Below are 12511 nucleotides of genomic sequence, written 5' to 3'. Positions count from 1 at the left end.
CACTTCCAGCAGCATCTGGTCTCTCATCCAGGGACTGACCAGGTCCAAACCCTGCTTAGCTTCAGAGGTAATGCTAGCAGTGGGATGCAGGATGGGATGCTGCTGAACATCATTGTCACCATTGTGGAGGTGTTATTGTCATCATGGGATCAACTGTACAACAGAGTCTATTTGACACTTGGGTGGGTTCTCATCAAGGGGACACATGGCTTCTCATGACCAAGACTGTTTTGTGTGCGTGCAGCTGGGATGCTGTGCAGACCAGAGGCAGTATCTGAGGTGACTCACCTCCCCATGGCCATGAGACACAGGGCAGGGCCAGGGAAGAGGGAAACACACTGGATCCCTGCAGACAATCTCCCGTCTCCCTGCTTTGGTCCAGGATGATGGAGCCACTCTCTGCCCTCCCATTACACATGAACATCACGTTCTAGATGGCTCGATCCTGATGTCCAACGTATCAGCCATGTGAATGTATAGGAATGAGGAGTGTGATGCAACAAACAGGAAAACATCAATCATAGAGTTGGTGATGCAGAGGATGTATTCTGTAGAGAGGGGGTATGACCAATGTATGATCGATGTCAGAATTTCCTTAATAAAGTGAACAAACTGTATCATCTTTCCAGGCAATAAGTAGTCTGTTTAATTCATGTGTATTAGATACTGTATCCATGGTGACAGAGAAATGGAGAGAGACAATAACTTTACAATTTCTCATCCATGGTCCATTCCAGAAGTGGGAAAAACACTACATGCCAACATTTTGTTTGCTGTATTCGAAGCTCTTGCCCTTCCCGCTGCTCTCTGCCTTCAGTCATAACAAACAAGCATGACCCACATCTCTGGCTGGAAAACCCCAGCAACTAAACTCCACAAAAACACATGTTCCCTTCTTCTCCACACAGTCTGAAAAGAAAGACATGACACGAGCGAGATGAGAGAGTTTATACAGAAGGCAGTGTGGTCTACTCCCATGTGGGGACACATGAAAACAGCACATTAAACTCTGTAATAAATGAATGAGCTTTATTTCGTTTTCAAAGCAGAACATAATATGCGGAATGTTTCACCATCCAACTTCCCACCAACTGGAGAACAGTTACATAGAACAACATACACATGAACATGGCTACTGGTTTTCTGCAAGTCTGTTAATCACACACGCACATATGGTACAGACAGACACACGCAGGGTACTGTGGTTTACCAAGTAGACTGCTCATTGTTAATCATGAATAATACAACTGAATGTAAAGATCCATATCCCAGGACACCCCTTTACATTTACCCGTGGCACACACCCCTTCTAACTCTCTATATTCATGGCTCAGAGAGGAGACTGCACAAACATCACCGACAGCTCCACTTGTGATACACCACATTAGCCTATAGATCAGCGAGTGCCACCCCAGCAGCTGTCTGAGTATTCTCCACCAGCTAGACAGGGAAGACTGTGTGTTCTCATTTACAAGGGGCTGTACAATGGATTTAGTCGTTGTGATGATGAACACAGAGCAGGCATCCAGTGTATGTAGTTATCATTGAATGGGTTGTGTACATGTGAAGCATACAGTGCATTGCGAAAGTGTTCGGCCCCCTTGAACTTTGTGACCTTTTGCCACATTTCAGGCTTCAAACATAAAGATATAAAACTGTATTTTTTTTGTGAAGAATCAACAACAAGTGGGACACAATCATGAAGTAGAACGACATTTATTGGATATTTCAAACTTTTTTAACAAATCAAAAACTGAAAAATTGGGCGTGCAAAATTATTCAGCCCCTTTACTTTCAGTGCAGCAAACTCTCTCCAGAAGTTCAGTGAGGATCTCTGAATGATCCAATGTTGACCTAAATGACTAATGATGATAAATACAATCCACCTATGTGTAATCAAGTCTCCGTATAAATGCACCTGCACTGTGATAGTCTCAGAGGTCCGTTAAAAGCGCAGAGAGCATCATGAAGAACAAGGAACACACCAGGCAGGTCCGAGATACTGTTGTGAAGAAGTTTAAAGCCGGATCTGGATACAAAAAGATTTCCCAAGCTTTAAACATCCCAAGGAGCACTGTGCAAGCGATAATATTGAAATGGAAGGAGTATCAGACCACTGCAAATCTACCAAGACCTGGCCGTCCCTCTAAACTTTCAGCTCATACAAGGAGAAGACTGATCAGAGATGCAGCCAAGAGGCCCATGATCACTCTGGATGAACTGCAGAGATCTACAGCTGAGGTGGGAGACTCTGTCCATAGGACAACAATCAGTCGTATATTGCACAAATCTGGCCTTTATGGAAGAGTGGCAAGAAGAAAGCCATTTCTTAAAGATATCCATAAAAAGTGTAGTTTAAAGTTTGCCACAAGCCACCTGGGAGACACACCAAACATGTGGAAGAAGGTGCTCTGGTCAGATGAAACCAAAATTGAACTTTTTGGCAACAATGCAAGACGTTATGTTTGGCGTAAAAGCAACACAGCTCATCACCCTGAACACACCATCCCCACTGTCAAACATGGTGGTGGCAGCATCATGGTTTGGGCCTGCTTTTCTTCAGCAGGGACAGGGAAGATGGTTAAAATTGATGGGAAGATGGATGGAGCCAAATACAGGACCATTCTGGAAGAAAACCTGATGGAGTCTGCAAAAGACCTGAGACTGGGACGGAGATTTGTCTTCCAACAAGACAATGATCCAAAACATAAAGCAAAATCTACAATGGAATGGTTCAAAAATAAACATATCCAGGTGTTAGAATGGCCAAGTCAAAGTCCAGACCTGAATCCAATCGAGAATCTGTGGAAAGAACTGAAAACTGCTGTTCACAAATGCTCTCCATCCAACCTCACTGAGCTCGAGCTGTTTTGCAAGGAGGAATGGGAAAAAATGTGTCTCTCGATGTGCAAAACTGATAGAGACATACCCCAAGCGACTTACAGCTGTAATCGCAGCAAAAGGTGGCGCTACAAAGTACTAACTTAAGGGGGCTGAATAATTTTGCACGCCCAATTTTTCAGTTTTTGATTTGTTAAAAAAGTTTGAAATATCCAATAAATGTCGTTCCACTTCATGATTGTGTCCCACTTGTTGTTGATTCTTCACAAAAAAATACAGTTTTATATCTTTATGTTTGAAGCCTGAAATGTGGCAAAAGGTCGCAAAGTTCAAGGGGGCCGAATACTTTCGCAATGCACTGTAACTGTTGAGCACATGTGAGGTGTGATACAATCAGAAGCTGCAATCGGACTCAAAATACATCCCTTTAATTGGCGTGCATGAAAACAGTCATCTGATTTGTGTCCATGTAGATTCATAGCTCCCTGACATCTGGAAAGTCACTGTCTCAGGAGATCAAATAGTCTTACTAAAGTTAATCAAAACAAAAACAGGAAGCAGAATGAGACAATGAGACAACAGGATACCTAGCGTACTGTCAGCAGCAACAGATTGATGACAACAGGATACCTAGCGTCCTGTCAGCAGCAACAGATTGAAGACAACAGGATACCTAGAGTACTGTCAGCAGCAACAGATTGATGACAACAGGATACCTAGCGTCCTGTCAGCAGCAACAGATTGATGACAACAGGATACCTAGCGTCCTGTCAGCAGCAACAGATTGATGACAACAGGATACCTAGCGTACTGTCAGCAGCAACAGATTGATGACAACAGGATACCTAGCGTACTGTAAGCAGCAACAGACTGATGACAACAGGATACTTAGCGTACTGTCAGCAGCAACAGACAGACAGCAGTAGAAAATAGTATCAGTTATATCAGCCAGGGAAAGAAACTTACCCCTTGTGTACAGAGTGGGAGAAACTCTCATTCTGATTGAGCCGACATACGCAGCGTTTACCGTAAATGCAGTCTCCGCGACCACGGGAACATTGTCTTTAATTGTCAATCGCTCTATAAAGCGGATCTTCAGTGCTACGGATTGAATAGAGCCCTTTCATACTGTGTGCTGTATATTCTCTCAACATATCAGTTGCCCCTAAGAACTCCTTTCAGACCAGTGTTCCCCCAACATGATCCCAGTAATAACCGCCAGTATTACTGTAGCTACGAAATTAAACTTGCCCTGAACACGCAATTAGGGGGCCTTTTCTATATACAATACCCATATATATTTGACCTATTCAATTTCTGTTTCTGACCAATCAGGTACACAAACACAGGGTATTTGGATTATGTTATATTCTTTATGGTGGATAATATCCAGAAGTGGTCTCAACTACAACACTAGTGGATATCCTAAAATATAGAACCTAGTCTCTAGACATACACTCTATGATGAACATTGAAAGTCACAGTATAGGAAGAATATAACTCTTTTTTGTGCTATCTACAGTATTGAGGGAAGCGATCTGAGTACAATAATTGAATGAAAGTGCTTATTTAAAACCTTTTCTTTTTAATTAGTTATGCATTTAGTGAGCACTGTTTACCTAAGGAAATTGTCCGTTTCCATTGTCAGTTCACCTCCTTGTCTATGGAAAGATTGAAGTCTCTTTCCCTCGACAGTGAAGTATTCTAAATAATAGGTTAAATACGTAGGTATAAACATACCAACGTTGGACAGGGATACAAGTTACTAGAAAGCACTTTCAAAACATTATACATTTAAAGGTCTACCAACTCTCAGATTTCCGACATGACAGCCATACAGTTGTAACAGTCTCTTGGTCAGGCTACGAAGGGCCTGCATGTTTAGGATGCCGCCTGTTCACAAGAAGAAAATAGAATATGTCTATTTATTTAAAAAAAGGATTCATATCACTGCATTTGAGCCGTTATTGTATTTTAAAGATGATAAGTAATAAAGATTATTAAGATTAAGTTGATCCTTTTTGAAACATGCCTATTTTATGCCAAGAGAGATATGGAGATATGGTTCAAATAAAATACAAAATCCTTTATGCTTGAGAAACAGACAGGGTTCATGTATCCAATGATAATGCAGGTTATTGTCACAGATAACACACTCTAAGTGGGGGTGTTTAATAATATGGCATGCAGGTGGTGCAGTCAGTAAGAGTCCAATATCAGTTCCTCCAACTCTGAACCATGACCTTTACCCCCTTCAACCCAGTTTAATCAAAAAAAAAGAAACAAAACAAAATCATACATAGGTCAGAAGAGCAAGCCAACAATTGCAATCTTTTTGCTCTCTCTAAGCATGACCACCAAGTTGAAACTTTTCTTTGTTTCATGTTGAAGCGTGGTTGTCCAACCTTGATGAATTTACCCCCGCACCCCCCAAAGATCATTCCCTGCCCTTCCTCCTACCAACTCCCTTTCTTCTTCAGTGCCCTGTGGAAGTGAGGATGCAGGGGTGGGTCTACTCAGCAGGGATTTTCCTCTTGGAGGGGGGGATGAGGTGACCGGGGAGGTCGGCGGGCAACTCGTGCCCCTCCAGTTTGACTTTAATCAGATGATTGGCCAGGGCAAACTCCTCATCATCCAGCATCCCATCCTTATCGATGTCAGCCAGCTTCCAAATCTTCCCTAGCACAGTGTTGGGCAGCTTGGACTTCACCATCTCCTTCTTGGCGTTGGCACCCGTCACTTTCCCATTGACCGGCGACAGAGTGTAGAAGATCTCGTCATACATTGGCTTGTCACGGGCCACCACCCACTCTGCCTCATCGATGCCCTCTCCAGCACCCTCTCCGTAGCCATGGCCAAAGGGCCCGTTGAGGGTACCGTCAAAGGCCCCTCCCTTCACCACCTGCTGGGGTCGGTTGGTCTCCTCCTGCCTGACCAGCACCATGAGGCTGGCGATGTCGTGGGCCAGCATGTCATCCACTGTGTCCAGCAGTTTCATCTTCAGGGGCTGGAACTTGTTCAGGTCATGGGCGTTCAGTTGCTCCTATAAGTGGGAAGAGAGGGCAGAGGTTAGAGTTAAAAAGAGATGTGTTTTCAGAGTCAAGCTGATCTTCGTTGATACATCTTTACAGTCTCTAATGCGTGTGAGGGGGTTGGAACAAGGTACATGACTGTCCTGGTCTGTGCATCAGAGATACATTTGTGACAGAAAGGATCAACATGACTGCTGTTTATTCTCTACTCTGAGCCAAGTCATAATGGTGTTTCTCTCAGTGAGGAAAACAAAGTGCTCATCAGGCCCAGATGGACTGGGGGTGGTTCAGATGTAATGGCTGACCACAGCCAATCAGAAAGGGGCTGTTTGGCCACCATGGCTCAAACCAGTTTGTCCCAGTAGGGCAGACACATTGGTGTGTTAGCTCAGTCAGAAGATTTGTGTTTGCTTGAAAATAGCACAGATAGTGGGCTTTATCCAAAGCAAATCAGGTTCTCTAGGTAAACATGACAATGTGAGTCATGTTTGTAGCCATACTTTTTGGCTCTTATGTATACATGCTATGATGCTGTCCAGCCCATATGCTGCATTATACACTACTGTTCAAAAGTTTGGGGTCACTTAGAAATTTCCTTGTTTTTGAAAGAAAATTATATTTTTTGTCCATTAAAATAAAATAAAATTGATCAGATGCCGAGAAATTGCCATACCATGCAGTGATGCAACTGGTCAGGATGCTCTCGATGGTGCAGCTGTATTACCTTTTAAGGACCTGGGGACCCATGCCAAATCTTTTCAGTGTCTTTAGGGGGAAAAGGTTTTGTAATGCCCTCTTCACGACTGTCTTGGCATGTTTGGACCATGATAGTTCGTTGGTGATGTGGACACCAAGGAACTTGAAACTTTCGTGAATGTTGACCTGTTTAAAGGTTTTGTTCGGCTACCGAGAGCGTTATCACACAGTCATCCAGAGCAGCTGGTGCTCTCGTGCATGCTTCAGTGTTGCTTGCCTCAAAGCGAGCATAAAAGGCATTTAGCTCGTCTGGTAGGCTCACGTCACTGGGCAGCTCGCATCTGTGTTTCCCTTTGTAATCCGTAGTTTTCAAGCCCTGCCACATCTGACGAGCTTCAGAGCCGGTGTAGTAGGATTCAATCTTAATCCTGTATTGACGCTTTGCTTGTTTGATGGTTTGTCTGAGGGCATAGCAGGACTTCTTATAAGCGTCCAGATTAGTCTCCCACTCCTTGAAAGCGGCAGCTCTAGCCTTTAGCTCGATGCGGATGTTGCTTGTAATCCATGGCTTCTGGTTGGGATATGTATGTACAGACACTGTGGGGACGACGTAATCGATTCACTTATTGATGAAGCCGATGACTGAGGTTGTGTACTCCTCCATGCCATTGGAGGAATCCCGGAACATATTCCAGTCTCTGCTAGCAAAACTGTCCTGTAGTGTAGCATCTGCGTCATCTGACCACTTCCATATTGAGCGAGTCACCGGTACTTCCTACTTTAGTTTTTGCTTGTAAGCAGGAATCAGGAGGATAGAATTATAGTCAGATTTGCCAAATGGAGGGCGGGGAGAGCTTTGTATGCATCTCTGTGTGTGGAGTAAAGGTGGTCTAGGATTTTTTTTCTCTGGTTGCACATGTGACATGCTGGTAAAAATGTAATAAAACTGATTTAAGTTTGCCTGCATTAAAGTCCCCGGCCAATAGGAGCGCCGCTTCTGGGTGAGCATTTTCTCCTTTGCTTATGGCCTTATGGAGTTGGTTGAGAGCGGTCTTAGTGCCAGCTTCGTTCTGTGGTGGTAAATAGACGGCTACTAATAATATACAGTAGGCTCCAAAATTACTGGCACCCCACACTGGCAATGTACAAACAATAATTAAAAAAATATCAACAATATAATTAATGAGAAACTCAAAATACCAACATGTGAGAAATACTGTACTTTATTAATGTTTCAAATGGAACCAAACAAAATCATACAATTATTTAATACAAAATAAATTTAACCAAAATCAAGGTTTCATAATATTATTGGCACTCCTCATTTAGCCCTTAGTGCAACCACCTCTGGCAAGGATAACAGCATGGAGTCTTTTCCTGTAATAATTGACAAGGTTAAGGAACACATTTGGGGGGATTTTGGACCATTTCTCTATGCAGATCCTTTCAAGATCCTTCACATTCTTGGGTTTGCACTTACCAACTGCCCTCTTCCACTCAGCCCACAGGTTTTCGATTGGATTGAGGTCTGGCGATTGAGATGGCCATGGCAGAACATTGATTTTGTTGTCACAGAACCATTTCTGTGTGGATCTTGAGGTATGTTTCAGGTCATTGTCTTGTTGGAAAGTCCACCTAAGGCCAAGTCCCAGCCTTCTGGCAGAGGCAACCAAATTGTCAGCCAGAATTGCCTGATACTTGGTAGAATTCATTATGCCATCAATCTTAACCAGTGCCCCTGGACCTCTGGATTTAAAACAGCCCCAAAACATCACTGACCCCCCTCCATATTTCACCGTGGGTATGAGGTGCCTCTCCTTGTATGCATCTCTGTTTCGACGCCAAACATGCCAATGCTGTATCTGACCAAAATGATCAATTATGGTCTCATCTGACCAGAGCACCTTCTTCCAGTCTTAATTTAAATTACGGCAAACTCCAAGTTTGGCAAACTCCAAGCGCTTGCATCTGTGTCTTGGGGTCAGATAGGGCTTTCTTCTGGCAACCCTTCCAAAGAGCCTGTGGATGTGGCGTCTGATGGAGCTTTTTGAAACCTGGTGACCCTAAGACGGCACCAAGGCCTGCAATTCTTTCACAGTGATTCTTGGGGATTTTGTTGCTTCTCTCACCATCCTCCTCCCTATCCTGGGGGGGCAAAATGCATTTGTGTCCTCTATCCGTGAGGTTTTCAACTGTTCCATATCTTTAGAATTTTCTAATAATTGCCCTGACAGTGCTATATTCAATCGTTTGTGGATCTTCTTGTAGCAATTACCAGATTTATGGAGGTCTATGACCCTCTGTCTCTTTTGAACTGCTAGTTCTTTTGTTTTCTTCATGGTGTTGGATGACAGCGGGATATTGCATGTGTGTCACTTCATTTTTATACCCTAATGAAACAGGAAGTGATGTAATGGCTCAATATAGTTCCTTAAGACTTAGATAACTTAAATAAGTGAATTTAATTTGTGGTTTAATTTTGGTAGATGTTATTTACAATAATATTTAAGGGCGCCATTAATTGTGAAACCTTGATTTGGAGGACATTGATTTTTAATTAAATCAATACATTATTTTGGTTGGTTCCATTGAAACATTAATAAAGTACAGTATTTCTCACATGTTGGTATTTAGAGTTTCTCTCTATAATTATATTGTTTATATTTGTTTAAGCATTGTTTGTGCATTGCCAGTCAGGGGTGCCATTAATTTTGGAGACCACTGTAAGCTCTCTTGGTAGATAGTGTGGTCTACAGTAATCATAAGGTACTCTACACCTCAGGCGAGCAATACCTCGAGACTTCTTTGATATTATACATCACGCACCAGCTGTTATTGACAAATACACACACCCCCATCCCTCATCTTACCAGAGGTAGCGTCTCTGTTCTGCCGGTGCATGGAAAATCCTGCTAGCTCTATATTGTCCGTATCGTCGTTCAGCCACGTCTCGGTGAAACATAAAATGTTACAGTTTTTGAAGTCCCGTTGGTAAGATAATCTCAATTGTAGGTCATCAATTTTATTTTCCAATGATTGCATGTTAGCAAGAAGAACGAATGGCAGTGGGAGTTTACTCACTCACCTACGGATTCTCAGAAGGCTGCCCGAATCTGGGCCTGTTACAGTGAAAGCAGGATATTCTTCTCGTCAGACTCGTTAAAGGAAAAAGTTTCCTCCAGTCCGCAGTGATTAATCGCTGTTCTCATGTCCAGAAGTTATTTTCGGCCATAAGAGACTGTAGCAGCAGCATTATGTACACAATAAGTTTAACAAAATGCAAAAAAAAACTAACAAAATAGCACAATTGGTTGGGAGAATGTAAAACGTCAGCCATGTTCTTTGACGCCATCTTAAACACCAGTCTCAACGTCAACAGTGAAGAGGCAACTCCGGGATGCTGGCCTTCTAGGCAGAGTTGCAAAGAAAAAGCCATATTTCAGACTGGCCAATAAAAAGAAAATATTAAGGTGCATTAAAGAACACAGACACTGGACAGGGGAACTCTGCCTAGAAGGCCAGCATCCCGGAGTCGCCTCTTCACTGTTGACGTTGAGACTGGTGTTTTGCGGGTGCTATTTAATGAAGCTGCCTGTTGAGGACTTGTGAGGCTTCTGTTTATCAAACTAGACACTCTAATGTACTTATCCTCTTGCTCAGTTGTGCACTGGGGCCTCCCACTCCTCTTTCTATTCTGGTTTTAGCCAGTTTGAGCTGTTCTGTAAAGGGAGTAGTACACAACGTTGTACGGAGAACTTCAGTTTCTTGGCAATTTCTCGCATGGAATAGCCTTCATTTCTCAGAACAAGAATAGACTGACGAGTTTCAGAAGAAAGTACTTTGTTTCTGGACATTTTGAGCCTGTAATCGAACCCACAAATGCTGATGCTCCAGATACTCAACTAGTCTAAAGAAGGCCAGTTTTATTGCTTCTTAAATCAGAACAACAGTCTTCAGCTGTGCTTCTAATGATCAATTAGCCTTTTAAAATTATAAACTTGGATTAGCTAACACAACGTGCCATTGGAACACAGGAGTGATGGTTGCTGATAATGGGCCTCTGTACGCCTATGTAGATATTCCATTAAAAAATCTGCCATTTCCAGCTACAATAGTCATTTACAATATTAAGCTTGTCTACACTGTATTTCGGATCAATTTGTTGTCATTGTAATGGACAATTTTTTTGTGCTTTTCTTTTAAAAACAAGGACATTTCTAAGTAACCCCAAACATTTGAATGGTAGTGTACATCTACTCTTATACCTTACACAGGAGTGTGTCTATCTCACCTGCATCTTCTTGAGGTTGGGGAAGTCTCCAGGGGAGATCTGGTGTTCTCTCTCAATGCGGCTGTAGATCTCTCCCAGGCTGTTGATCAGCTCCTTCTTCTTGCCCTCCTTTCCAAACACACTTGGCATCTCCTTCTTCAGAGAGCTGATGATGTAGGCATGGACCTACAACAAGACAGCAGAAAACAACAGGACTGGTAATACCAAGTGGGGCAGAGAGACAGTGTTTCCCAAATGCTGGTTCGGGACCAATACAGGGGTTGCTGCCAGCTCCTCTTGGGTCATAGTTTTGTTTATGTGTCTGTTGTGCCACAAAGGGCTCTTTAATGTTTCCCTTAATCTCCCAAAGTCATTGAAAAGAAATGCCTGATATTTTAAACATTCAAACAGGAAGGAAGCACTTAAAGCAGTTTTATGAGGGTGCATGTAGCAGGTACCACATCCGGCTACTCAAGAGGTTCCCTTCCTTAGGGTTTCCTAAAACTGAGAGGGGAAGGCGAAAATAACCGCATCACACAACTGGCTCTCCTGGAGATTTCTGAGACACAATTCACCATGAAAGAAGAAATTCACATGTTACGTATGCTATATCTGAATGCAATACTCTCTCGCTCTCTACCGCACCTGCTGTCTCGACCTCTAGACCGCTCAGCTATGAAAAGCCAACTGACATTTACTCCTGAGGCACTGACCTGTTACACCCTCTACAACCACTGTGATTATTATTTGACCCTGCTGGTCATCTATGAATGTTTGACCATCTTGAAGAACAATCTGGCCTTAAATGGCCATATACTCTTATAATCGCCACCTGGCACAGCCAGAAGAGGACTGGCCCCCCTCACAGCCTGGTTCTTCTCTAGGTTTCTTCCTAGGTTCCTGCTTTTCTAGGGAGTTTTTCCTAACCAGCGTGCTTCTACATCTGCATTGCTTGCTGTTTGGGGTTTTAGACTGGGGTTCTGTATAGCACTTTGTGACATCAGCTGATTGCTGAGATAAGGCATACTAAAAGCGGAAAACAAGTTTCAAGCAGTGAAATGGCAACAGCAACTCAAATCCAAGGCCACAATGTTTTTGTTGATATTTAACAGTTGCTCCAGACATTATTGACTGTGTTCAATGAGGAATAAAAGCAATTTAACAATAGTAGGTGTAGGGGTGAAAATAACGAATTACAAATACTCTCGTTACAGGAATTGAGTACCTTTTCCAAGAACATGTACTTTCTTTTGTATTTTTCAAAAGGCAGCCATTTTACTTTAAAATGTTTTATAGTATTGTACTTCGCTACCTTTTTAAAAACATCTATTAAAGAGTACAAATTTGTAGGCTATTCATAATAGTAGATCATGAGGGCATGGAAAGATTTGGAGAGCCCCTTGAAGGCAGAAAAGAAAATGCTCATTGTTGTTTAGTCAGTGACCAATTAAATAAAATGTCACGCATCGTCGCACCCATACAGGCCAATCAAGCTGTGCATACAAATTGAACGATGATGGTCAAAAGATTTTCAAAAAGTAAAAAAGAACTTAGCTAGTTTAGTTTGAGATAACTAGCTAGCTATGAATGATCAAACATGTTGTTATGGATGGCTTTAGCAGCTAGTATAGCTAGCTATCTAATAGTGTAACTTACGTATGTTAGCGTTAGC

At 42.6% G+C, this 12511-nt stretch overlaps 1 protein-coding gene across 2 annotated transcripts in view; it reads right to left on the bottom strand.

Moving 5' to 3' along the window:
* Positions 1–1012: 1012 nt before the first annotated feature.
* LOC139407134 (EH domain-containing protein 3-like) overlaps positions 1013–12511 on the bottom strand; it is a 35642-nt gene continuing 24143 nt past the window's right edge. The window contains exons 6-7 of one of the 2 annotated variants that reach the window (XM_071150563.1): positions 10861–11025; positions 1013–5884 (exon numbers count right to left, since the gene is read on the bottom strand). In XM_071150563.1, the coding sequence (XP_071006664.1) occupies positions 5354–5884; positions 10861–11025 (696 nt within the window). In that variant the 3' untranslated portion in view covers positions 1013–5353. The remainder of the gene's footprint in view (positions 5885–10860; positions 11026–12511) is intronic. The other variant, XM_071150561.1, reaches the window with a different exon arrangement.

Source organism: Oncorhynchus clarkii, chromosome 4 (genome assembly GCF_045791955.1).
Source record: "Oncorhynchus clarkii lewisi isolate Uvic-CL-2024 chromosome 4, UVic_Ocla_1.0, whole genome shotgun sequence".
Classification (NCBI taxonomy): Eukaryota; Metazoa; Chordata; class Actinopteri; order Salmoniformes; family Salmonidae; genus Oncorhynchus; species Oncorhynchus clarkii.
This window is presented reverse-complemented; position numbering and strand designations above follow the sequence as displayed.